Here is a 25,050-nt window from a genome sequence, read left to right as displayed (position 1 = left end):
GTAATGTGCATGTAAAGTAATGTACAAGAACATTAACATTTTGTTGAGCAATTACTTTCTGTCACCATTCAAATATTGGAGGCTACAATCAAGCACAAAGTTTGTCAAACAAGTATTTAATAAAGGCAGCTCTTTTATTACCAAAGAATTAAACAGGATTAAAACTGTTTTCATATTACTGAACTCACTTATGTGTACAATTTCTCCCAGGAACAGTACCAAATTTGGCATATAGAGGTGATTGCCCCTGATGCTCAGGCCAGAACTCCATCATTTGTTCTGATACACAAATCTGAAACATGGAACAAATATATATAATTTAACTTTTTTAAGCTTGTTCTCAAAATGCATAAAATAAAACAGATAGAAAGAATTGATTATTTTTCAAACATGAAATGTGACATAAATTTGCTGAAAAAAAAAACAAGTTTATATAAAGTTTAATCAAAAATGTAAGACTCAGAAAAAAGAGAGTAAATAAATTAATATAGGAATAGATATAATACATGCATGCAACACATACCCTCAGCTGTGGTTTTCAGATTATTGTCCTTAGTGCTCATGAGGGGACATGAGGTCTAATGAAATCAAACAGGACAACTTGTTTTAAAAGGACAGTGGTTTTCATTCCCCCTCCCACTTTACACACACACACACTCCCTTTCACTGTCACCCCATCACCCTTTCATCCAGCCAACATGCCCAGTTCAGATATCACAGAGGAATTTTTTAATCAGGTTTTTAGAAATACTATCCTTAACTCTATCATTCCCCCTCTATAGTGAAGAGTTTTATGACGACAACTATTTTAGATGGAAAAAAGTGTTTTTTGACTACTACTGGGATTCATTGTCATTTTGCGGTCAGGTTGATTATGATAATAGAATATTTCACACCAGAATTACGCCCAAGTCTCTGCTCTTTTTTAAAAAATCAAAAATGAGATAATATAAAAACTAAAAATCCTTTTCAAGCGCACAATTAAGTAAAAGTGAAAAGTGAATTCCAGTTTATTTAATGTTTTCTTACCAGTTCAAATGGCACTCTGGTCAGCTCCACCACCATCAACTTAGTTTTCATAACTTTGCCCAAATAACAATGAATATCAACAAAACCATTGTCCTGCACTTTGCATGACACTCGTGTGGGAGGTGCCGGGCATGATGGTGAGCAGACTCTGCATGGAGATAGGGATCTGTTGTTTTGTCGGATGAATTGTAGCGGAGGGAGAGACGGGCAGCGGACGGGTTGTCTCCCTTTCTTTGAAACTCTCCAGCGTAACAAACAGGCTTTCCTTTTCTGAACAGAAAGTCTGTACATCAGCAGAGAGCAGGAGAGAGGGGATGAAGTATGTACAGACAGCAGGCTGCAGGGAGGACAATCTGTTGATGTTGACAGAATAGTTGGAAGGGATGGGATGAACTTTGTTTTGGGTCTTATATATTTCAATAAAAAAATAACATTTTGTTGAATATTAACAGCTTATTCAACAAAAAAATTCTATTGTCATTATATCAGGTTCTGCTTTTTTTATGATGCTAGAATAGAAGAAAGTGAGAAAGTGAAACCAGAATCGATGATATGTCTTTTGTGTACTGTACAACCAGTTTTAAAGAAACACATCCAGAATGGTGTCTTCTGAGAAACTGCACAGTGCTCGACCGTGACAACGTGAAATAGACAAGTGATAAAAGGAAGAACTGGATATCTCCAGTTAAATGATTATGAGCAGACCACAGCCTGTATCTGCAGGAGAGAAGCTGTAATTGTTATAACTTTATATTGTAACTAAAATGCTGTTATAGCAAAATATTACATCAGACACATTTTGCAGACAATTTATTAACTAATAATGACATAGAACACAATTCATTATTCAAAACATGTATTGTAAAAACATTGGATATTACATTTCTTAGGTAACTGATAGTAGTCTTCATAATATCCATATAAATATATAAATAAAACAAACCAATGGTCAAGTAAGTAAAAGTAGTGATTTCACAATTTGTTCCACTTTTTTGTGCAACTCAACAGGCAATGTAAACTCAACACAACCTCTGACAAGACTGACTGGCACTGCATTGCTGTACTTTTGCTATCCAGCAAAGGTTGAGCTGCTCTTTCTGAGCGCTTCATTTTGCAGAGTGCATTCACTGCATTTGTTTTTGTAATTCCCTTAAAAGGCACCCACAAAACCAGAGCCATATCTGGTCTCAGTGCAGTAACTAACCCTGGCCACAGGCCTGTAGATACCTGTCCCTGCTCTCACTGGTCTGTTCTTAGAGATGCCCTGTAGATGTTAATGTTTTGTTTGTCATCACGGTGCACAAGCTCCACATTAAATCTGCTTGGGAGACTCTCCTCGTAGAAACCCGGAGTCCCATGCTCTTTTCGCATCTTGGATGAGAGGTACACCACAGCGCCTTTCTTGCACAAATGAGTTAGAGTCTCCACTAGCAGTGGGTAAGTCTGTGGGAGGTAAATTATATCTGCACACAGCACCAGATCCCAGTCAGATGTGAAGTTCATGTGGTCCTTGCCCCAGGATAGGGGGAGGACAGCAGGAGGAAGAGAAGGCCAACCACTGGACGGCATGTTAGCTGAGACGTTGGCTTCCAGCTGTGGGAGAGCCAGGGGGAGGTCTGTGAGGGTCACAGCTGCACCTGGAAGGATACGAAAACCTGACTCCAGTGTGTTGTTGATGGAAAGTAAGTAAACAAGTACACATTGCAATCGTACACACACACCATATGTACTCAGGCACTGTTAAAAGAATCTCAGGCTATTTTAATAATGCTAAATGACTGATTGTGGGAAACATCACTGACATGTAAGGAGCAAGTTTGCAGTGTGTCTGATGGAGGCAGCAGTGAGCTACATATCTGCCTGGGCTGGGCCATTAACATCTTGTGGTACAAATGAGTTCACTGAGCCAAATGGACACAAAAGACAAGAAAATTACTTCTCATTTGCACATACAGCCAGCCTAGGAATGTCCAGGAGCTCCTATATCAGTAACACGAACGTAGTGCACAGACAAAACCACATACCGAGGCGTGCTGCTAATATACCGACCACCCCGGTCCCTGCTCCCAGCTCTATGATGCGCTTTCCCCTCAGCTCCACACGCTGCTCCTCGAAGTATCGACACAAGTGTAACGCCTGTGCACGCACAAATACACACCATTATCACTGCACAAAACTAAAACTCAAGTCGATATCATGTCTGCAGTTAAGAGCAAGTGACAAACTACAAACTACTTACAGCTTCCCAGACCGGGGCAGCCACGCCGAGGTTGGCACCGAACACCTGTCTTATCTTCAGCTCATGGCCGACCAGACTGTACAGGTTTTCTTGAGAAAACGTTTCGGCAAACAGACAGTCGTCCACGGGAAACGGGTCGTCTTCATCTACGACGCAAGTCATAGTTGTTGGTGAGTAAAATCGGTTACTTGTGGCATTCACTTTTGTAAAGTTTGCTATGTTTAGGTCGGCTAGTCGCCTTCCAGGTCAGGTAACATGATATCTGAGCTCACACTACCAGCTCACATTTACAGGAGGAATGTAAAAAGCTTATGCAAGGTCGTCGCGAAATAAGTAAAAAGAGGTAATAGTTAATCTGCCTTTTTTTTCTTGGTTTTGAAATGCATCTTTTCCCGGTGTTGTTGCTGAGCGTCAACTGTTTAACTCTGGCTGTAGGTTTTGCCAACCCTGTTAGCTATTTAGCTAGCTATTTCCTGATTTTTAGTTTCAGTCAGCAGTCACTGTAAATACACAGAGAGAGAGAGCTATGAATTATACTGAACAAGTAACTAAAATCATTAAGTTATGTATGTCAGTCTTGCAAATATAGGGTTGAGCGAGGCTTTTAATTTGAAAATTGACGCAACCACACTTAGTTTCCGGGTCAAAGATCCTGTCAAATATCAAATACCCAGTCAACGCATATACCCATATTTTCCTGAGGAGCAAGGTGCACCACCTAACAGTTTATTATTGTAGTTTTAAATTTAGATATGGAGGAGAGTAATATAACACTCTGATTACATCTGATTACACCTTTGTACATCACATATTGCTGATGTTATTTAGGGGAAAAAAAACAATCCATCATTAGACTTAAGAACATGAAGTTTACACATTTCACCAATACTATTACTGGTTGGCTTCTCCAGCCTTTAAATCACTGATAGTCCAAGTAAGTTACACCTCAAATGATCAGCCAAAGGGCAGGTATGTCTATATTATTATATCATGTCCGTCCTCTATCAGTGCTACAGCTGCAAGACAAACAGAACACCATCATGTTTCAGGTTTATTTAAAAAAACAAACAAGTTGCTGTCTCCTCACCCGTTTTGTTTGGAAAAACAAAACATAACTGGAGTACCACTAGGACATAACCATTTTTCACACATGACTTCACATCAATGACAGAGATGATTTAACAGGTGTATAAAGTGGAGCGTACAGATATGTCGAATAAAGCTCTTCATCATTTCAGCTTATCAGTCTTTATAGAACACAAGAACATGTAAAGAATTTCCAACACAATTAAAAAGTAACATGTCCAATCTGAAAAGGAAAACAAACAAACAAACAAAAAAAAAAGACTAAAACAACCTCATTATGTTGTCGTCATATGTCTGCTTGTGTTGGACTACATCACAGTTTCCTCAGTGGGGTGGACAATAACTGCTGGGTTCAGACTTCAGATACACTTTACTTAATATACAGTAATTCTGCCTGAAACAGAACACTTCTGAATGTCTGGATTATTTGAATTGTTATTAAAAAATAAATAATTCTTTTCATCATAAAGATGACAGTAGTATTATATCCATAACACCCCAACCCACCCACACCCACCTCGCCCCCTCCCCCTCAGGCCTCAAAATGTGCAAACTGCAAGAGATTAAAAAAAGGTAGCACTTAATCCAAGGACCATGGAAAACAAAAAACAATCAAGTGTTTTAAAATGATCACTTACAGCAGGTGTGACACAGGTATGATCTTAAAATTACAGGATGAATTGGAGGATGCTCATGGCTGTCTACACCCTCCTCAGGCCAACAGTGGAATAACAGGGACCTCAATATTATTAAAGTAGGGGGGTAAATGAATTTAAAAAAAAACAACAACAACAAAAAACTGGTGGTCCTTAAACCAAAGGAATATTTTTGGTACTGAGCGACTATTCTAATCAGATCTGGTACCGCCCTAATACAAAGGTAAAGTAAAATACTGAGCCAGTATGTAAGTGTAATGTTTGCAGTACAGTAAGATCCACTGCATGTTTCTCCTTCACAAACATTCGTTCTTGTCAGGCCTTGCTCATAGAAACAAAATGTTGAACAGAAATGATGCAACTTCACACAATAAACATCACAATTCGTGCTTCGAGTTCAAACAGAGAACACTCTGCCTCAGCAATTTAACATCAGCGGTCCATTTTTATACACCATAGAGTTGTTTTTTTAATGTTAAGACACAGATATGTCAGATATGTCTCTGTCAAAGAGTCTTGGAGCGATTTTTGGAAGCGAGTCACTTGATAAAATAGCCACGGCTCAAACACACTGTTGATTGTTTCTTTCATTAAAATCAGCCACAGAATACCTCCACATAGCCCAAAGTACACCTGCAAAGAGACGTGGAGTTCTTCTTGTCGTTTCCTGGTGGGTATGAAAGGCAGTCAGCTTTGTTTTGAGTAGAACCAAGACCAAGACCAAGTCCATGTCCACACAGACGCACAACAAACACCCACACAGAAAAACACAAGCCAGAGGAATGCATGATTAAAACTTTGTTCCAAAAAGAATAATAATTAGAACAATGACTATGATGAATAGGATCAAAATGACCAGCATCTTTCTGTTTTTCTTCTGATACTGTTCCGCCTGCAAAGGAAATGGGGAAAAAAAAAAAAGTCAAATACTGTAAATCAGCTGCTTTCAATTTCATGTACGGATTACCAGTATGCAACAATCAAAATATGAACCACAAAGGTTTGTAGATATAGTAAATTATACACTGATAGGATATAACTATTGAGCCTGCTGAAAGTTGCTTTTTTGATTTCCCCTGTGGTTCATAACATTCATTATCACATCTAAAATTACTCATTAAACATCCACATTTTAACAGCAACATGCACTGCATTGTTCATTTGTAATACAAATGGCTGAACTAACCTAATCAAAAAGGTAAAACCAGCAGCCAAAATACATAATTACATGTAGGCATAAGGATTTTGTGTTCACCTTTTGTAACTGTTTCAATCCATCTTCTGTTTTAACACAAGCCTGCTCCACATTGAAGTCGATTCGGTCGAGAACAGTGCCCTTAAAGAGAAATGGGGGGGTGTTATTAATGGAGGATGTTTTCCATTAATTATACTAGTTGTAGATTATTTATTTCCCTTCACAGTTACTTAAATAATTATGATTCTCACTCAAGTAAAAAAATACAAATATGTTAATATGTTGGATGCTTTCTATTTCAGAAATTATGTGGACATCTCACTAACAACTACACACTTTTATCTGGGAGGACAAAGACTTTTTCTCTGGTATATTGTGGTGAATGGAATGGATTATTTGATTCTGTGTCAGAATTTCATTGTTGCTTCAAATACCTGTTCAACCACCATTCCAGCTAAATCCCGGAAAATCTCATTCAGGTCTGAGATGGACTGCACTATCTGTCGGATCTCCCGCTCTCGCTCTTCAACCATGACCGTGTTCTGCTCCACCAGCATCAGCTGATCGTCTGTGAACCCCTGAGGAAAAAATTTAATTAGGTGAGTTTACAATGACGCAATTAATATTCCAAATGCAACACCATGTGTAGTCACAGCCTGAGCATTAGAATTAAGAAAATAAAGACTGAGGCCATTTTCTGTCTTTCAGTGGAATTAGTAAACAGTGATAAAACCAGTGTGACAGATAAGTACAAATGCTAAATAAATTTAAATTTGCACACAGTGGAAAATAGTAGAATCATCGAGTGAATGTGTGCCCAGGTTCTGAATGGATGTTTATGCATCTTTCAGATCTTGTTTGTACTCATAATTATTACAATAGGTAATATTTGTCCTATTATTGTACAGTGTACACAGGGGACAAATGGGGGAAAAAAGCCACAAGAGCCACTCACCTTGTCATACAGAGCTAAATCTTCATCCTCCTCCATTAAGGGTCCTGAGTCAAAAAAGTGCTTTGATCTCTCCTCACGATTCTTCATACCTGGTAGACAAAACAATGACTCAAAGCTTGGGGGAGAAATGATATGAGATACAACCCAGACTAAATATGTGGGCAGAGACAGTAAGGAATGTAGATTTAAGAAGACCAAGACCAGTATCCAGTGTTGTTCTTACGTTTTAGGTAGCTGGATTGTGTGTGTCTGAAATTGGTGGACAGCTCCTGCAGACTCTGCGCCAGAGACGACACCACATTTCTCAATAGTCTCTCCTCCTGTTCGGTGCAGTGGCCACAACGAGACTGCAAACCCGTCACAGCTCGCTGGCATCGGTGAAACATCTGCAGTGAACACAAACTTAGTGAGCGAGTAGAATTAGACATTAAATCAGTCAGATGTCGCTATGTATCCTGCATCAGAGGATAGAGGGTCTATTCTATGTCATGTTTTTATGAGATTGTGTTCAAGTAGAAACGTCTGCACATTAAAAATGACTGAAAATGGGGTTTCCAATTGAGAAAAGATGAAAAAAACATATGTACTTTTAAAGTCTGACAAATGTGCAATGTAAAATGAATTTACCTGTGTGATCTCCTGGGTAGTGATTTCTATGGCATGCTCTTCTTCACTACTGTCGTCCAGCGTGGGACGATTCATATGCTTGTCATGAAGCAAAGCCAGTTCCTTCATCTTCTGCCGAACCCGTGTGATTTCATATTGGATCTGAGAGGAAACGATTCACAATTCAAAACCAGGTAAAGACTTGATTTTGTACACAATCTACTGGTTTAATTTGAGGACTTCTACTGATCTAAATGTATTTATTTATTCACTGCATATTTCATTTCAAAAATATTATAATACTGTACAATGCACACAGATGTATCTTGATATAGCTAGTTCCCAGTTTCAATTTTACCTCATCAACTCCCTCTACCCATTTGGGGGGCAGTTTCTTGGTGACTCCAATGGCAGCTTCAGGGTCCAGACTAATTCCTGACACCAGTGCCATTCGATCATCAGCCAACTTAAAAACACAAACAAACAATCCCATTAAATATTTTACATTTTACTAATAATTCAACACTATGACGATAGTGTGCCATTTTGCGAGTCTAAATTCTACAATGAAGGGAAACAACTGTACCTCATCAAGCTCCTAATGTGAATGGCAGAGAGCAGAGTGGAGCATCCCATCCAATACAGAACAAGGAAAAGGAGAGAAAGACAGAAGTAACAGAGAGTGAGCCCTGGAAAATCAGCAGTGAATACCAAAGTATAATTTGCATCCACTCCCACTAACAGTTTAATCACTTTGAGATAAGAATGATGATTACTACAAATGGCAGATAAATTAATTTTAGCCATTTTCATTTACGAGTGAATGTAATAGGGTGTGAATGCAAAATTAAATCATAAATAATCCAGAAACTCGTTACAAAATAATCCCACTTTAAACAAATCATTAGAAGCAGGAAACAGAAAGAATAAAGACAGAGCAGAAATGGTTGATCATCTGAGGTGGCTGAGTTTGAGTGATAAAAAGAAAAGGACATTATAAAGAAAATGTAAAATGAATGAGAAGTTAATGTGTAATAGAAAATTGTAACTGATTTCTCACTAAAACCTTACAGATCTGACTTGATTGTGTGTCTTGTTTTATCAGGCAAAAAAAACCCTGCTGCCTTCTGGCAAAGACGGTTATTTTAAACCTGAGTAAACAGCAGCGTCAGTGAGCTGAATGTGCATCTTCTAACGGCAAAAACAAAGTAGTATTAGGTGAGTCATTGCCTTTTAAACCTTTTTAACAACACTACTGTAAAATGAAATCAAAGTGACATACTGATGGACAACAAAGTGACTTTGAGCAAAAGAAGATATGTCAAATATTTTTTAAGTTTTTCCTTTGATAGCTTCACTGTCGTTGACTAATCTAAAAATACAATTTGTTGTTAATTAATGTACCAGTGATTTCCTCTGTGACACTGGTGGAGAATGCAGAGACATGTAAACAGTGTTCTGCAACATATATGGATGAAGCCTAATACAAGAACAATGGGGCCAAACATACACTGAACACTACAAGACAAAAAGATGTTAGGCTATACACATCATTTGCTTGGAACTGGAGGGAAGGACGGCTCTGTCCCAGGATCTGTAGCAATTTCCCTTCCTATTCAACACACATTTAACAATGTACTTTTTAAAAGGCCACTGACAGCCAATAATCTACTAAGCAACATGACTAAAACTTATTGGGCAAATTTACTACTCTATAATGTGGTTATGTAAACTATCATTGTTAAGTCAACAAAGAGCTTAAGAAAGAGGAGTGATGATGTACACAGAGCTAAAGTCAGAGCGAAGTGAAGGAAGTCTAGCTATTAAAAGCCAAATTGTTGGGCTGGTCCATGATGGCTGGTGTTGTTCTGTTCTGACTGACTGAGTGATGAACAGTTAATATTTTCTCAGTGGGAGGAAAGACAGACGGTGTACAATCAGTTCATCTGCCAGAACACAGCAGCTGCCCTGTTGGATATGAATCACACCTCACAAAATGTTCCCAGCTCTGAAGTACCAGGCCATAGTGTCATCACTACCCTGTTTCTCTTATTCTGAGGCCTACTTGTTGATATTCCTAATGGTCCTGAGGTAAACCTCAGCACAACACTCTAGTATGCTCTGTCATACAGCATTAACAGAGTGTTGTCCAGGAACCACAACCATTTAAACATCTCCACTAGTCTGTAGATTTGACTCTGCTGATTTGTCTGTGTCAAAGAAAAATCAGCCTTTCTGTGCCATCATGAACAGCAGAGAAGTTTATCAGAGGAAAAAATGATCATGATGTACAAGCTGGCAGGAATTAATCCACCTCTGTGAGCAGGTACCTGGTTAAAATGTTCACAGCTGAATGTGAATGGTCACACACACCCTACACCTGCCTGCTGTACTACGCAGGTGCACTCTTGTGCAAACACTTCTGGTGGAGAGCTACAAAGGCTCAGTCAAAAAGGAGCTGGAAAAGAAACTGTGCTGGCTGACTTGTGTTTGGTAGTTTCACAAAACAGAGCAGAATGGAGTTTTACTTTGGGCAAGTCGATAATGACAGGAATAAATGAATAATAGGTAGAGAACAGTGACACATTTTTGCCACAGAAAAAAATGGGAAGTCGGGGAAAATTAAGGCTGTTGTTGGTAACTGATTACAGTGTAAGACAAGATGTTTTCCCAAAAAGTGATGAGGAGCCTTCTTGTTTTTCTCTAATGGCACCATTAGAGATAAACACCCAGTATCAAGATAATTCGGGAGTCTAATTCTGCCTATTTCCACTCTCCTTGCCTTGACATGTGTCACACATTCATTCAATTAGAGAAGTTAACCAGCTACATTCTAGTGTAGGGTTGGGCAGTATGACAATACTATATGACATGAGACAAACGCTTTATGTTTCTTGTATGATGTAGTGAAGTGATGCAAATTTTCAGGCATTCAATTATCCAAAACCAGACATTCCTGTCCACAAAACTTATCTATAAATGATTTCCACATTTACTATATGACCCCAAATAAAAATGTCACAATATATAATTGCACATTATGATAGGAAATTTTATCCATATTGCCGATTTCTATTCTAATGGAACAATCAATTACAAGTCACAGCCACATCTACACTAGATCAAAACACAATGGAGACTACGACACACTTTTTAATTAGTCATTATATGATCATTGATAAAAAAATCTCATGACAAAACATGCTTTAACTTTCACAAAACCCCACGTAATATACACTGACCCTTTGTTTTTATTACTTATCTATCTTTCTAAGAAATGACAGTGGTGCAGGCTAATGCTGAACAAGTTTTATTCCCACTATTTACATGAGATGTAGACACTGAAACTATGGCTGCAAACCCCTCCTCCCCTCCATCACCTCCATCAGCCCCGTCAGTCCTGAGGTGACATGACGGGGCACACAAACAGTACGGGTGGTGAAAACCCTCCTGACGAATAACTAGCAACTATGGGCACACAACTGAACCTAGCTACGAGGTCTCAATGACTGGCTACATGCAAACACACACAGTAAAATGTCAAAACGATGCAGACCACTCACCGCAGCATTGCTACGTGTACTCAGACGGGGGTCGTATGTACTCACTTGCTCAGCCAATATCTGCCGGTTTTGGATTGCATTGTTCCGCATTAACAAGAAGGCATCGGTCAGACGCCTAGTGGCCATGACTGCCTTGTTTGATATCTAAGTTAATTCTGGACAAAGTGCGGATCAGGCGATGATCTATTAAATTATGTCCACAGCCGCTGAGCAGCTGCTAACGCACCGCTAGCTTTAGCTTTTCCTGCGATAAATGATGAGGGAAAACTCGCGATACAGCGCCTACAATGGACGGCAGACGACCTTAAGCGGATTCATCGGCTAAGCATTTCTAATACTTTAGGTAAAAATAAGAAACATGACCGCGAGTTTCTTCTTAAAGTCTGGATTCAACGTCAGATGTGTAGATATTACTCCGCTTTAGGAAGCTGCGGAAGAAGGAAAACGTAAACATCTGCGTAAACGGCTTCTTCTTCTACTCATTAATTGCGACTGTCATCTGTAACTGAGGAACTGAGGGGCATTACCGCCACCTGTTGCCAGCGAAGAGGCAGTAACCTGTTTTCTTTAATAACAAATAATACAACGATAGACTGTTGTGATTGTGTTTAGAAGTTTAGTCTCGTTCCACTCACTAGCTTTTTCCAGAGCTTTTAACTGTTTTAACTGTCTTCTTGGGGTTGATTCAGTTGTCATGGAGATCTGTTTTACCGCTGCAATGATTAGTTGATTAATCGTCTAAGAAACGGAAATGAATTGGAAGCTATTTTGACAGCTTAATTGATTTGTCATTATCCTTTGTCATATACAATTCTAAATAGTTTTGGTGAAAACAACATGCAATACATCTCCGTGGCCAATTATTATTAATAAACTGTGTGACATTGTCGAAAAGTTCAGAGAGAGCTTCTGTAGTGAGTAGACCTTGAATTAGAATTGTGTGAATATAACAAATAGGCCCTCTTAATTTTATGTTTTTACTTTATTCGGTTGAATAGGAATTTCTACGGTTGCCATCTAAATGGGAGACTCCTCCTCTAATGTGTTTGAGATTTAATCTTCTTCTGTTTAATCTGTATATGTTGGTGTATGTGTGTACATTGTGTATGTTGTTGTTTGTGAGTAGAATGATAATAATGGACAGTAAAGGTTTCATTATTATTATTATTATTATTGTCATTATTATATCTTTGCTCTCTTACATAATAGCAAACCATTATCTACAATGTCACTGCCATAGAAGAAAACTTTGAACCTGCCAGCCACTCCTCCACTTTCAGCTTGTGGGACCTTATTGTCATTTCATTTACAAAATTAACCTCCTTTTTGAACATGCTGGACCTCAGCATCATTTATGAAACAACATGAGTTCACAGTTTTATTTTATGCACCATTTTTCGCCACTTTTCACTTTTATTTTGATTTTGTCAGACATGTCTTGATTAGGTGAAGGGACAAATTTACTGTCACTTGTGAACTTCAAAATAAAGTTTATTACACAGTCAGGCCAGCTGTTCTGTAGACACATTTCATGAATTCATCTTTAGCATTTCATTCATTCACATCTGCTCGTTCACTCTGCTGAAGCTGGAGACCAGAGAGCCTGAACCTCATTCTGATTTTTGAGGCTTAAAGCCTCAGTATTTAGGAAATGCGTTGACTTGTTGGAAGGGTACAATAGATCAGACAAGAGTGCGTGCGTATCCCTATTGCGGGTGTGTGTGTGTGTGTGCGTGCGTGCACGCGCGAGGCGGTGCCACTAACAGTGATTATGTGGCCGAAAGCTCCTCCTCCGCCCCATTCTTAATCCCTTATATCCGCTAATACTGCTGCACACATTGACTCACAAGTGCCAGCTGGCGTCAACCAGCATATCAAAATTCCGTGTGGTGGAGCTCCGTGTTTGGGACAGTTTTATTGACCTCTGCTAAAGTCTGAAGAGAGGGAAAGAGAGAGAGAGAGAGAGAGAGAAGGTAAGGAGTCTTGGGACGGTTCGGCTTCCGTCGTCTTCCTGCCCGGCTGATTGAACACCTGTGCAGCACTCAGACAGCAGGATGAATTTAAAAAGTCGTGCCTGTCAGTCACTCCGGCTCCAAATTCTAATCCCGTCTGATGGCTGCCCCCTTTTAATCTTAATTGTTGATTTCTGAATTGCTTTGCCAGACTCTGAGTGGGACAGTATGGTGCTGATTAAGCTGATGGGATATTACAATAGTTGTTTTTAGGAGCAGTGAGACTTGTGCACAGAACAGAGCTGGTCACGTTTACGGGCATAATCAATATATCTACAATCTGGTGGTAAATTACTTCTCTTTTTTCTGCTGGTAGCAGTTAATAGTCCCAGCTAGGAGACTGAAGCTTTGCAACATAGAGCCTGTTATGATATTACTTACAGGTCCCTCTGGGTAGACTGTGGATGTTGTCACAGCTTGATAAAAACCTTTGACCCATGTTTTTGAGGTGTGAACAATTATTTGCATGATAATGTTTGCAATATTCAGGTTACGGTATGTCAAATACTCACTGGTGATTCCTGGGAGTCCTCAGTTATCAGACACTGTCTGAAACCAGACGCTGTGGATGATCAGAGTTCATTGACAGGGAGTGACTTACTGTACTACTGGTGTATGCCATCGAAGGAATGGAGGCAAACCAGTTCACATGAGTCATTGCCAAAGCAGTGGATGGCCTAAGACCTGTTATACGCAATAGTACCTCCTAGTTTCTGCAACCTTTCTTGAGGTTAGCGCTTCAGCCTGCAATTGTTTTCGCCCCCGTCTTCCCTGTGACTGCTGTCATAGTGTTTTCTCTTTGCTCACTCAGCTGATCAGCATGGCCTCCTCCGATGATACAGAAGGGTCTCTGACTCCTGTGGATTTCATCCAGCTGCAGCAGTACATGGAGTGTAAGTTTCACCTTCTCACTTCATGGTATTTTAACTTTATTGATTGGTATTACTGGCATTTTGACACAGCATGTAACACATAACGTGCTTTATTGTATTTATTATTCAGGCTTTATTCTGTACTTGCTATGGAGGGGGGCAAGCAAAAAGACAGTCTCTCTCAAAAATTGTATTTATGTGTACAGCCAGCTTTATATACACTAGTTAGGTCTGAATAAGTGCATGTAGTTGTATGTAACAATTTGCATTGTAGAATATAACAGTGTATGTTATATTCTATTTATTGCACTTGGTGCTATATTTGAATACAGTTTTGAAGTACTTAACTTGAGTGCTTTCATTTTATGTCACTTTATAATTCATTCCACTACATTTCTGAGGGAAATATTGTAGTTCTTAGTACCCCACATGTATTTGCAGCTCAGCTCCAGTTACTAATTACCTTGCTAATCAACATTTTCCATACAAAACATATAATTAGTTCATAAAATATGACGCACTGTTACAGATTAAACAACCCAGCTCTATGTAGTGTAGCTAAAATCAGCCTACAGTAAAATGCTACTTCCACATTTATGCATCTATAACAATTGTCTTAGAATATATTGTATAACATAAGACATGTTTGCTTTTGATACTTTAAATATATTTAGCAGACAATATGTCTGTACCTTTTACCTCTGAAAGATTTGAAATGCATGGATTTTAATTGAAAGTTGTCAGAAAGTAACAAACAGAAGAAGAGAGGTGGGATGAATGTGACTGTAGTCAAAGTCCGGCAAGAAGAAGAAAAGTTTACTCGTCTAAATCAACCAAAACCCTCTTTTAAATGTATTCATTCAGTATACATGTTCAGCACAGATGTATGAGGGGAAGTAAAATTGTTGAAACACTTGTGCAATCTTTTCTTCCACTTGCCAAGAATCTGAACTCCAGGAGATCCATATTACACAAAAAGTTAAAGCAGTAGTTGCGGCTATGTGCCGGACATCAACATTATAAAGTAAACGACTGAGGAAGTTCCTCTTATTCACACACCATCGGCAAAAAAACACTTCACTGTGTTCTCTGGAGGAGGATCATTCTCCATCAACACAAAAACACAAACAACAATTTCAAAAATGTAAGTGCATGCTCTTGAGCCAGTGGGGTTTGAGCTAATGCAGAATTTGATAGACCTGTTGACAGGAAACAAAAAATGGCACAAGGGCTAAAAATATGCTGCCCTCCACTCAGAGGCTTTGAAAGAAATGAAATGAGTCTGTAGGCTTTTAGTTTCGGGAGAGAGGAGGGGTGGCAGTGGGGTATTTGTACTGTTGGATAATGGATGAATGGATAATTACACCTGCTCTTCTCTGGACCTGAGAAAATCACAGCTGTGTGTCACCTCCGGCAGCAGGGCCCAAAACCCAGATTTAGTGTAGGATACACACAGTACGTCCATGTCCACAATTAGTGATCATCTCACATTGTCTCCTGTTTTAGAACTCAAGGGCCATGTAATCAATGTGTGGGACAAATGGCTAATAGACAAAGAACTGAATTAGTCACTGAGCTTCTCTGTTCTCGCTTGTACTGTAGGTTTTTTTTTTTTCATCAGTCATGTTCAGAGCAGACAGATGGCACAGATTCATATCAGAAAAGTGTTAATGGAGGCAAATTTCATGTTGTTTCATGTCACCTGTTCTCCCTGCAGACAGCACTTTGAGGGTGAAAGATGTGATTAAAGAGTTTCACCCTGGAGGTCGTCTGGCCCAGCACAGCTTTGGAGAGGTCAGGCACTGTCACAGCATCTACGGAAACAGATCTTTTCTGCACATTGATACATGTGGACAAACAAAAATATGAATTTTCCCTGCAAAAATTACCTTTTAAGCCCAAGGAAATATTAAATAATTGTTCATTTAATATTGAAAACTGTATATATCTTGAACTATATGCTTGACTTTAGATAAATAGCTCAATATTTCATTATTCTTTTAGTGAACTTCCTTGGAAATTATGCAGGAATTACAGTCCTTGTCAAGTACACTAACTAAGATACACTAACACGTTATTTTTGATCTCTCTCTTCAGTGTGTCGACGCGGTGGGTTTCTGTCTCTTTCTCAAGACCTACCTAGAGGTGGATGACTTCCCTGCAGATTTCGGCCAACGCCTTTTTCGTTATTTTCAACGTGTGGATCAGGACGGGAACATGAAGTGCTCACAGTCCAAAGGTAGTAAATCGTTCGGCGTGTCTGAGCAGGTGTCTCAAGGAAATGCTTTGAGCTCTATGTTCACTTTCAGCTCAGATGAAGGTTGGGAATGCACAACAGAACTTCTTTAAACTGATCAAGAAAAATGCTACCAACAGTATTTCCTGTTGGACACTTTGTCCCACGCCCACCTGTTTATTTGTCTGGTGGTTTTTTTTTCCTTGTAGTGCTGCGTCACAGGAATGAGTCTGTAGGCGTAGCTCTGGAGATTAGTGCACCTGTTCCAGTAACCAACCTTTGATAAAATATTTGCTTTTATACTGCTTTACTACAGTTCCATCAGCAGCTAAGAAAACTTCAATAATGTAATAAAGGTTTCTAGTTTGGTCAAAAGGTTCAGTATATTTCTACTTACTTTCAGGAGGAGTCTTTCTTCGTGACGTGTCCTGCTACTTCTCAGTGCTGGAGGAAGGACAGCCACGAGAGAAGCTTGAATGTTGGTTTCAGCTACCTTTTAAATATTTTTGTGACACGTTTATCATGACACAGCTGCCTTTAGATACATTCACGACTGAATAATTAAGATTGATCATTTGCAAGGTCTGAGAAAGTGAAGAAACGATGGTGGGATCACTGATTTTATGTGATGTATTTCTAGTTACTTTCAAACTTTACGACAAAGACGGCAACGGACTCCTGGACAGCTCTGTAAGTCACTCAGAGTCACTGAAAAGTGTCTTGCAAATTCACACACACACACACACACACACACACACACCAAAAAAATAGTTGGGATGCTGTCATACATGCATTTACATTGCATTTGTTGTTTGCAATTAGTTCTGCAAAGCGCAGTGAAATGGTTTCCAGAGAATGTTTTGGTCATTAATGTACATGTTAATATTACTGACTAGAATATATATGCCTAATGAACACATAGGATCCCCTGAAAAGTCAAATTATTGGGTGACTCAAAAAAGTCAGATCTGTTAAATTTATTTATTTATTATTTATTTATTTATTTATTATTAAGTAAAATAGTAAAGGTTCAAACAGAGAATGCTTCTGACAGTGAACAGGGTTAGGGTTACTTAAAATATTTAATGTCATGGTCCTGCCACAGAGATTTATTTAAGTTTTTACAGTCCAACAAACATAAACCAGCTTATTATGCAGAACAAGTCTTTATTTGTCCAACAGAAAAAATAAAACCAGCTCACAAGCCAACAATCACTAAACAATCAGGAGATAGTTAGATAAGACCCAGCTGCAGTTGGCAGATAGTTTCCTCACATGTGTAAACGTGTTTAAAAAATGTACACCTATTTAAATTGAGTGGTTGGTTTTGGAAGCACAGCACACACAGAGCGACCGTCAGTCAGACAGTATTTTCCATTCTGATGGAAGATGGTTAAGGCTACGTACCTAAGTCCACTGTGAATGTGAACTCTGTTGTCTCTCCACTAGGAAGTGGATCGTATAATCACCCAGATGATGCGAGCTGCTGATTACCTGGGCTGGGACGTGACTGAGCTCAGACCAGTATGACTCCGCCTTTTATTTCCTGTTTTCTTTGTTATACAACCTGGATGATTTTTAATTTTTAATTCTGTTAAATCCCAGAAAAAGCTGAATTTGTAAAAAGGATTCTGTTCACTGTTCTGCCACTTGATATTCAGTAAACTGATCAAAGATGACAAATAATCAGTAGATGTTTTGTGATACCGCAGGTGCTTAAAGACATGATGACAGCAATCGATGTGGACGACAGTGGGACCGTCACCCTGGAAGAATGGGTTAAGGGAGGCATGAACAATGTACCTTTACTTGTTCTGCTTGGACTAAAGGTGAAAAACAAGCATTTGTACTGCACATACAACACTAATCAGTTTCATTAGCACCACAGTTGTCCTGTTAATGTTGCTTTATACGACACTTTGAGGACACTGCACCACTTTTTGTTTTCTGTTCCTTTTTAATGTCCCTTTTTCTCTCCTCCTTGCTCACAGATGACAGAGAGGGACGGGCAGCATATTTGGAGGATGAAGCACTTTAACAAGCCAACCTACTGCAGTGTGTGTCAGGGCATGCTGCTCGGCCTCGGGAAGCAGGGACTCTGCTGCACCTGTATGAGTTCACAGCTGCCACCAGGGGGCAGACATGTCCCTCATACGCCTAATTGAAGGAGTCAAAGATTTGCTAGCTTACTTTTATTGTCTGATATTTGTCAGGGTTGCTGCAGTTTTCTATAAATTAGAACACATGTAATTAGCTACAGAATCTAGTTGAGAAAACTTTGAATGCAGTCACTTCTGTAACATGGGTCCATTTTTCTTCCCACAGGTTGCAAGTACACTGTCCACAGCCAGTGTGCCAACAAGAATCCTGAATCCTGTGCTCGTACCTTTGTCAAATCTAAAAGGGAGATTAGTGTAAGAGAGCACAACAATCCCTTTCTCCTCCTGGTTTCTTCAATTGGTTTAAGCCTTTGAGTTTAAAGTGAAATTATATCTACCATGTTTTTAAGAGAATATGTTGATGTCAGACCTCTTTCCCCTGACCAAGAACCAAACAGCGGAGACCGGAAACACATTAACAACAGGGGACATTAGGGTGCATTAGTCAGTAATAGGTGCAAACCATCAGGTTGTTGTTTTTTTTTTTTTTTTTTTTTAAATGGCAGATTACAGCCAGCACAGTCTGCTGCGTACATCTGTTGACTGTCCTAATGTTGCACAAGCGCAGACAATGATCTGTTCCCTGTCTTTTTCCAGTTCTGTGTCACAGCTGCAGCCCACTGATTCACAATATCTGCAACTGATCACATCAGTGAAACAGTGTCCAAAATGTTTCAGCTGTTTTGGTACATTTGAGGTTCTGGTGTGCTTTAAGGATATTTGATCTGGTGACGTACATCTGCCAAGTCAGTGCTTATCCAAAAACTCATAAATCGAAAGCTGTCTTGACCTCAACAGCTGTTCTGGAGGAAAGCGCAGCCTGTGCTGATTCTTTTAAAGTCAATAATGACGTAATTTTTCCTGATGTCATTCCTGCATGGCGGGATTGGCACCAAAGTGGTGAAAATGAATGTTCTTCCTGCAGCTGAATTTGATTGGCATCATAAGACTTGTCTAGACATCAGCAGTCGAGTAGAAGCGTATGTGAGATAAAAAACAGGTTACAGTAGTGGGACAACACCTCTTTTCCTCTGCTCCTGTGTGTCTCAGGTAGCAGCTCATGACTGGATCAGAGCCGACTGTAACGCTGCCAAGTGTCAGGTCTGCCACAAGAAGATTAAAACTTTAGTAGGGAGGCGCTGTGTGTGGTGCCAGGAGATGGTGAGGACTGTGTGTTTTTATGCACATTAATACATAAATTAGAGAGGATTCCTTCTTTGTATTTTCACTGAGTTTTGTTTCTTTTTTAAGCGTCATGAGGAGTGTCTGCTCTCTGGCTTATCAACCTGTGAGTGTGGGCCACTGAGAGATCATATACTGCCTCCTTGGGCCATATACGCTGTCTCAAAGGTACAATGAGCAGTTTAACCTTTAAAAAAAGAAAAAGGAAAAAAAGACACTATGAATTTGGCTTGTTAGGAAATTATCTGTTGGTTAATCGTCCTTTGTTTCCTTCAGGAGGAGGATACCAGCCTGTTAAATGTTACCCCTGATGGCCACAACCTGCAGGTCTGCCTTGATCAAATCTTCCTACATGCTTTAATTCCTTTTCCAACTATACACTCATGTGTTTTCTCTGTGAGGTCTCTTTCAAGTTGTCTGCTCAAACTACCATCTGCATACAATCACTTTTAGGAGAATCTCCAGTTTTAGTGATTCGTCATGTTATTATTTTTAGGAGATTTCACGTTTGAAAAAATTCTTCTACTAGCATCTTTGTAGTCTGATTGGTTCAGCTCAGTCATGGACAACTGTGATCTAAAATATATATATTTTTATATTCACACACTCATCTTCTTTAAGCTCGAAAGGTGGTCGCTAGTTGTTTCCTTCTTCACAGAGAAACACCCTTGCAGCATTATCCACTTTGCTGCTGTCTGCCCATGTGCTCACTATGTCCCAAACACTATTTAATACATGGATAAATACACTTCTCCGTTTGCCTATCTTAAAGTACATTTCTGAACACTCACTGGCAGCAATTCTCAGATGAACATTTGCAAAATCTAAAAATATCTGTGCAGTATCTGGAATGGCAGCATGTGCCCATCTGTCCACACACTGAAACACACATTTAAACGATTCACTAGATCTAATTCAATTGCACATTTTTCCTCAGATTGTTCCAATTCCAGACACCCATCCTCTGTTGGTGTTTGTAAACCCAAAGAGTGGAGGAAAACAGGGTGAAAGGTAAGCAGCACAAAGTCTTGATATGGATAAAGTATGGGTAGGAGAAAGGATCAGCACAGCAGTTTAAATTCATTTTTATACAATGTGTTATCAATACACAGGCTTCAGTTGCAGTATTGCTACAAAATAATCTGTCCATAAAGGTGTTTCTCTCTTTAACTTAGGCAGATATTATGAAGTATTGCTGAAAATATTGTCTTCTGTCATAGGCAATTTATTGTGATAGTATATTATTAATAGGTCCCCTATCATTTCCACACACAGTATAAAGGTAATCTAATAAGTTTTACACTAGGATTATGTTCCCTCTCATTTGCTTTGTTTCTGTGTGTTTTCCACAGAGTGCTCAGGAAGTTTCAGTACCTGCTTAACCCACGTCAGGTGTACAACCTATCCAACGGAGGTCCCGCACCAGGGTACCGTACACTTTCGCTGACATGGGACTCACTGTTTGTCTGTCCACTTTCCTTCACATTCATTTTTGACTTTGTCTTTCAGGCTGCACTTCTTCCGCAGTCTGCGTGAATACAGGATCTTGGCGTGCGGAGGAGACGGCACAGTCGGGTGGCTCCTGGATGCTATAGGTACTGCAGGTCGCTCTGGTGTTTCAGTGAGCTGACTGAGACAGCAGGTCTCTAAGGCTGAATGATGTACCTGTGATTTCAGACAAAGCGGATCTCCAGGTACGTCCTCCAGTGGCTGTCCTGCCTCTGGGTACTGGGAATGACCTGGCTCGCTGCCTTCGCTGGGGAGGAGGTAAAACCATAAAGGCTTCATAAGCATCGTAAACCATAAACGCACCTCTAAACCAAACAGGTATTGGCACTGACACTGGCGCCATGTGTTATTTACTTGCCCGACTTCTTTTGTAATTCCATGGAAGGCTACGAGGGGTCCGACTTGAGAGAGATCCTGAAGGAGATCGAAGCCAGCGAGTTGGTTCCCATGGACCGCTGGAGCATCCAGGTGATACCAGATGACCCTCAAGAGGCAGGAGACCCCGTACCCTATGAAATCATCAACAACTACTTCTCTATTGGAGTGGTGAGTCATTACCTCAGCAGGGAGGAATGATTATTGATTGATTTCTTCAATTCAACCCTCCCAGTTTCTTCTTGATATAAATAGAAAGTGGAATATAGTGTCTAAAATATGACTTAATATGATCATGTTTGTGTCCATGTGAGCAGGATGCCTCTATTGCTCATCGTTTCCACTCCATGAGAGAGAAACACCCCCACAGGTTCAATAGCAGGTGAGGATTCACATTAAGAGCATGAGTGTTTTCCAGTGAAAAGTGTAACAGAAATTCTTTTTTTTTTTTTTTTTTAAATCAGAGATGGTGAAATTCTTGTTTTTCTCTCTTGCTTTAAAGAATGAAGAACAAACTTTGGTATTTTGAGTTTGCCACCTCTGAGACCATCTCTGCCTCTTGCAAGAGGCTGAAGGAGTGTCTCACAATTGAGGTGAAACTTTCTCCTACAGTCATGCTGCTGCTGCTCCTCTCACCAAAACTAACAATCTGTAATTTGCGTAATGGTTTATGTTTTAATTCTTGCTTTTGTTTAATTGTGTATTTTTTAAAAAACAACCTGTTGTACCTCCATCACCAGTGCTGTGGGAGACAACTGGACCTGAGCAGCAAGTCTCTGGAAGGCATAGCTGTCCTCAACATACCCAGCATGCATGGAGGCTCCAACCTCTGGGGCGAGTCCAAGAAACCTGATGGTGTAGCAGAGGTGGAGCACAGTGAGGTTATCACTGACCCTGAACTTCTTAAAACAATCTCACAGGGTGAGGCTTGCACTCTCCTAAATCACCTTATTTGTGGTCCAAATGTTATCAGTGAGCTGTCCCTGCCTACTTGCATGCAGATTCGATCAACCCTGTTGAATTTAGCACTGGTTTAATCTTTTACTTCCTCTGTGTGTCTGTGTGTGTGTGTGTGTCTCATCACTGTTCAGACATGAGCGATAAGCGTTTAGAGGTGGTGGGGCTGGAAGGAGTCATAGAGATGGGACAAATCTACACAGGACTGAAGAGCGCCGGTCACAGACTGGCACAGACCTCTCAAATTACCATCAGGTTGTGTACTTTTACCTACAGGTGGATGATGGAAATAACAAGAATACCCAACAATGCATTCCTGTTATTGTATCCCTCATCAGGGCAGGTGTAAACAGGGACATATTTGGATATGATTTTCACATACAACTGATACAGTGTAATTAAATCTCACTCCTCCCTGTGTGCAGGACAATCAAATCCCTGCCCATGCAGATTGACGGGGAGCCATGGATGCAACCTGCTTGTACTGTAAGTGTTATTAACCATTTAAATCCAGTGCTAATGGTGAAGACTTTGACATTGTGTTTAAAGATCATTGAAGACAGTGGTAACAGCATTGCAGTGTGCCACATCTTGAGCTCAGTAGTTAAACTTAATCATAGATTTATTTTGTTTACTGTGGCAGAGACACATTACTGTCTCTGCCACAGTTGTTTAGTTGCATGCTGGTAAGTAAACAGCTGTTAATGCTAATGTTGGCTATGTAGCCATAGCAAAAACTTACATATAGCACCTTTAAAGGAATATAAATGCAAAATTGGAGATCACCAAAATTCTGTCTTTGATTTATTATAGATCCACATAACTCACAAGAACCAAGCTAACATGCTCATGGCTACACCGACCAAACCATCCAGCTTCTTTCACCTCAAGTAGAGTAACGATTCCACTGCATCCTCCAGTCTGCATAGGGTCAAAGTGGATCACCTGAAAATGATGCAGGATAAGTATTTAAAAGAGAATACCCATTGCTGAGTGAGTAACTGTGTGTTTGTATTGTTAAGTATTAAAATGTGTGTCCTTTGCATGTAATCCCTGATAACTGTTTCAAAGTACAGACAGCTTGCACTTAATGTAGCGACCACACTGACAGTCTGACTCAAAAGTGCAAATTTCACCACTCAGTCTGCTCATTGCTATTGTGTGCCAATATAAATGTATCACATCCATTTTTTGTGTTTGTAAATAAAAGAGCAGAACGCATTCATATGAATAGGGAATATAAATTTACTTATTTTACGTCGCAATAGCTTTTTCCGTTGTTGATCAAATTTAAAGCTGTGTCTCGTTGAGTTTCACCTAATGCAGCTGGCAATGGACTGGCTTTGTGTGGGCCTTCATAAGCTCACAGCAGCTCCTCCAACACTATCATACCTGTCTGTTCAGATATATTTCACTGTCAGTGTTTATCCAACTGAAAAACAATATATAATGTATGTATTTGTGTGTGTTTTGTTTTTGTTGTTGTTTTTTTACTCTTTCTTCAATAGGTTTTGATGAAACAATGTGAGAGACACTTGATTGAATGTGACTGAATGTGGTTTTATAAAGATTTGTTTTACACAGTTATAACTGAGTCCTGAAAGTGCTGGCGAGTTTGGTTCTCTCCGAGATTTACCAAGTTGCTTATAAAAAACAGCATTCTGTTGTATTTAATACATTAAGGTGTACTGGAAATGAGTAACACTAGCTTGAGTGTTGTTGTCCTGTAACTTTGCTGACATATGATGTCTTTGAAACTTTGAAACAAGATTTCCCCAGTGATTGGGCTTCAGTCACAAAATGCACAGAAGCCTTGGGAAATCTTATAAAATATTATTGATTAAATGTAATGAAATCACACCAAAATGTGTTGGATCTTGAACAAAAATATCTATTTTGTGAGTCAGTCTTGTGTTGACTTTTCACTGTACTTGTATACATGTAACACGCTTGTATGTTCATTTATGGTCTTAATATCAAATTGTGTAGTTGTCATTTGCATGTGTGTCTTGATAATACTGTATTCTCATTTTCAGCGATCAGTCATGCAGCATCACACTGACTACATATGCTTAAGTGTCCTCAGAGTGATTACCTGGTGAAAGGGCAGATCAAGAAAATAGTCAAAATCTTGATGCATACTTAAAAAATACTTAATTACAGATGTATCTCTGTATCATGCGACTTACGCTACTTTAAGCAAAACAGAAAAAGAGGCCATTTGCATGTAAAAATATCTACAACACAATGTTACATATTCCCATGTTTATGTATCATAAAGATCTGTGTCAGCTCTCAACAGTGCTTGTATTTTATAATGATTTGTATATTTATTTAAAGTGTGATTTGTATGCAGTATTACTCTGCATGCAACCCACTTCTTGAAATTCTAAGTAATGCTCAAATCTTCCTAATACCT

At 39.4% G+C, this 25,050-nt stretch overlaps 3 protein-coding genes and 1 long non-coding RNA gene across 9 annotated transcripts; 2 read left to right on the top strand and 2 right to left on the bottom strand.

Moving 5' to 3' along the window:
• Positions 1–1,822: 1,822 nt before the first annotated feature.
• eef1akmt3 (EEF1A lysine methyltransferase 3) lies at positions 1,823–3,437 on the bottom strand. The gene is made up of 3 exons (XM_018699041.2): positions 3,269–3,437; positions 3,054–3,165; positions 1,823–2,666 (listed from the first exon to the last, which is right to left on the bottom strand). Exons 1-3 carry the CDS (start codon positions 3,428–3,430, stop codon positions 2,269–2,271), a joined length of 672 nt encoding a protein of 223 aa, XP_018554557.1. The 5' UTR covers positions 3,431–3,437; the 3' UTR covers positions 1,823–2,268.
• LOC108898910 (uncharacterized) lies at positions 3,293–7,533 on the top strand. The gene is made up of 4 exons (XR_001963501.2): positions 3,293–3,438; positions 6,508–6,573; positions 6,685–6,804; positions 7,391–7,533. It is a non-coding gene; the product is annotated as an uncharacterized LOC108898910 (long non-coding RNA).
• stx16 (syntaxin 16) lies at positions 4,305–11,804 on the bottom strand. Of its 3 annotated transcripts, none has more exons than XM_018699037.2 (8): positions 11,330–11,804; positions 8,125–8,232; positions 7,788–7,928; positions 7,384–7,546; positions 7,161–7,249; positions 6,640–6,783; positions 6,266–6,346; positions 4,305–5,902 (listed from the first exon to the last, which is right to left on the bottom strand). In XM_018699037.2, exons 1-8 carry the CDS (start codon positions 11,453–11,455, stop codon positions 5,801–5,803), a joined length of 954 nt encoding a protein of 317 aa, XP_018554553.1. In that variant the 5' UTR covers positions 11,456–11,804; the 3' UTR covers positions 4,305–5,800. The 3 variants fall into 3 exon arrangements, with proteins under 3 accessions (XP_018554553.1, XP_018554556.1, XP_050930392.1); XM_018699040.2 differs by having other exon boundaries at positions 11,375–11,803; XM_051074435.1 differs by lacking the exon at positions 11,330–11,804 and adding an exon at positions 8,353–8,875.
• Positions 7,943–24,932, top strand: dgkab (diacylglycerol kinase, alpha b). Of its 4 annotated transcripts, XM_018699029.2 has the most exons (25): positions 7,943–7,960; positions 8,872–8,984; positions 14,153–14,234; positions 15,931–16,007; positions 16,311–16,452; positions 16,853–16,927; positions 17,090–17,139; positions 17,899–17,973; positions 18,162–18,278; positions 18,441–18,558; positions 18,775–18,863; positions 19,659–19,769; positions 19,860–19,958; positions 20,067–20,117; positions 20,728–20,801; positions 21,143–21,217; positions 21,300–21,385; positions 21,468–21,557; positions 21,685–21,845; positions 21,992–22,056; positions 22,177–22,267; positions 22,415–22,595; positions 22,766–22,886; positions 23,057–23,117; positions 23,445–24,932. In XM_018699029.2, exons 3-25 carry the CDS (start codon positions 14,162–14,164, stop codon positions 23,523–23,525), a joined length of 2,163 nt encoding a protein of 720 aa, XP_018554545.1. In that variant the 5' UTR covers positions 7,943–7,960; positions 8,872–8,984; positions 14,153–14,161; the 3' UTR covers positions 23,526–24,932. The 4 variants fall into 4 exon arrangements, with proteins under 4 accessions (XP_018554545.1, XP_018554544.1, XP_018554546.1 ...); XM_018699028.2 differs by lacking the exons at positions 7,943–7,960; positions 8,872–8,984 and adding an exon at positions 13,138–13,302; XM_018699030.2 differs by lacking the exons at positions 7,943–7,960; positions 8,872–8,984 and adding an exon at positions 13,140–13,298 and having other exon boundaries at positions 14,151–14,234.
• The last annotated feature ends 118 nt before the right edge of the window (positions 24,933–25,050 follow it).

Source organism: Lates calcarifer, linkage group LG12 (assembly GCF_001640805.2).
Source record: "Lates calcarifer isolate ASB-BC8 linkage group LG12, TLL_Latcal_v3, whole genome shotgun sequence".
In the NCBI taxonomy this organism is placed as follows: domain Eukaryota; kingdom Metazoa; phylum Chordata; class Actinopteri; family Centropomidae; genus Lates; species Lates calcarifer.
The sequence above is the reverse complement of the archived record's forward strand: the minus strand, read 5'-3'. Positions and strand labels throughout refer to the sequence as shown.

Coding starts and splice junctions, on each gene's coding strand:
- eef1akmt3 (XM_018699041.2), bottom strand. CDS start 3,430: ATGACTTGCGTCGTAGATGAAGACGACCCGTTTCCCGTGGACGACTGT. Junction 3,166..3,268: donor CTGCCCCGGTCTGGGAAGCT/GTAAGTAGTTTG, acceptor GTGCGTGCACAG/GCGTTACACTTGTGTCGATA. Junction 2,667..3,053: donor TATATTAGCAGCACGCCTCG/GTATGTGGTTTT, acceptor GTATCCTTCCAG/GTGCAGCTGTGACCCTCACA.
- stx16 (XM_018699037.2), bottom strand. CDS start 11,455: ATGGCCACTAGGCGTCTGACCGATGCCTTCTTGTTAATGCGGAACAAT. Junction 6,784..7,160: donor ATTTAGCTCTGTATGACAAG/GTGAGTGGCTCT, acceptor TTTTTTCCTCAG/GGGTTCACAGACGATCAGCT. Junction 6,347..6,639: donor CTGGAATGGTGGTTGAACAG/GTATTTGAAGCA, acceptor TTTCTCTTTAAG/GGCACTGTTCTCGACCGAAT.
- dgkab (XM_018699029.2), top strand. CDS start 14,162: ATGGCCTCCTCCGATGATACAGAAGGGTCTCTGACTCCTGTGGATTTC. Junction 21,218..21,299: donor AACGGAGGTCCCGCACCAGG/GTACCGTACACT, acceptor TTTGTCTTTCAG/GCTGCACTTCTTCCGCAGTC. Junction 21,846..21,991: donor ACTACTTCTCTATTGGAGTG/GTGAGTCATTAC, acceptor CCATGTGAGCAG/GATGCCTCTATTGCTCATCG.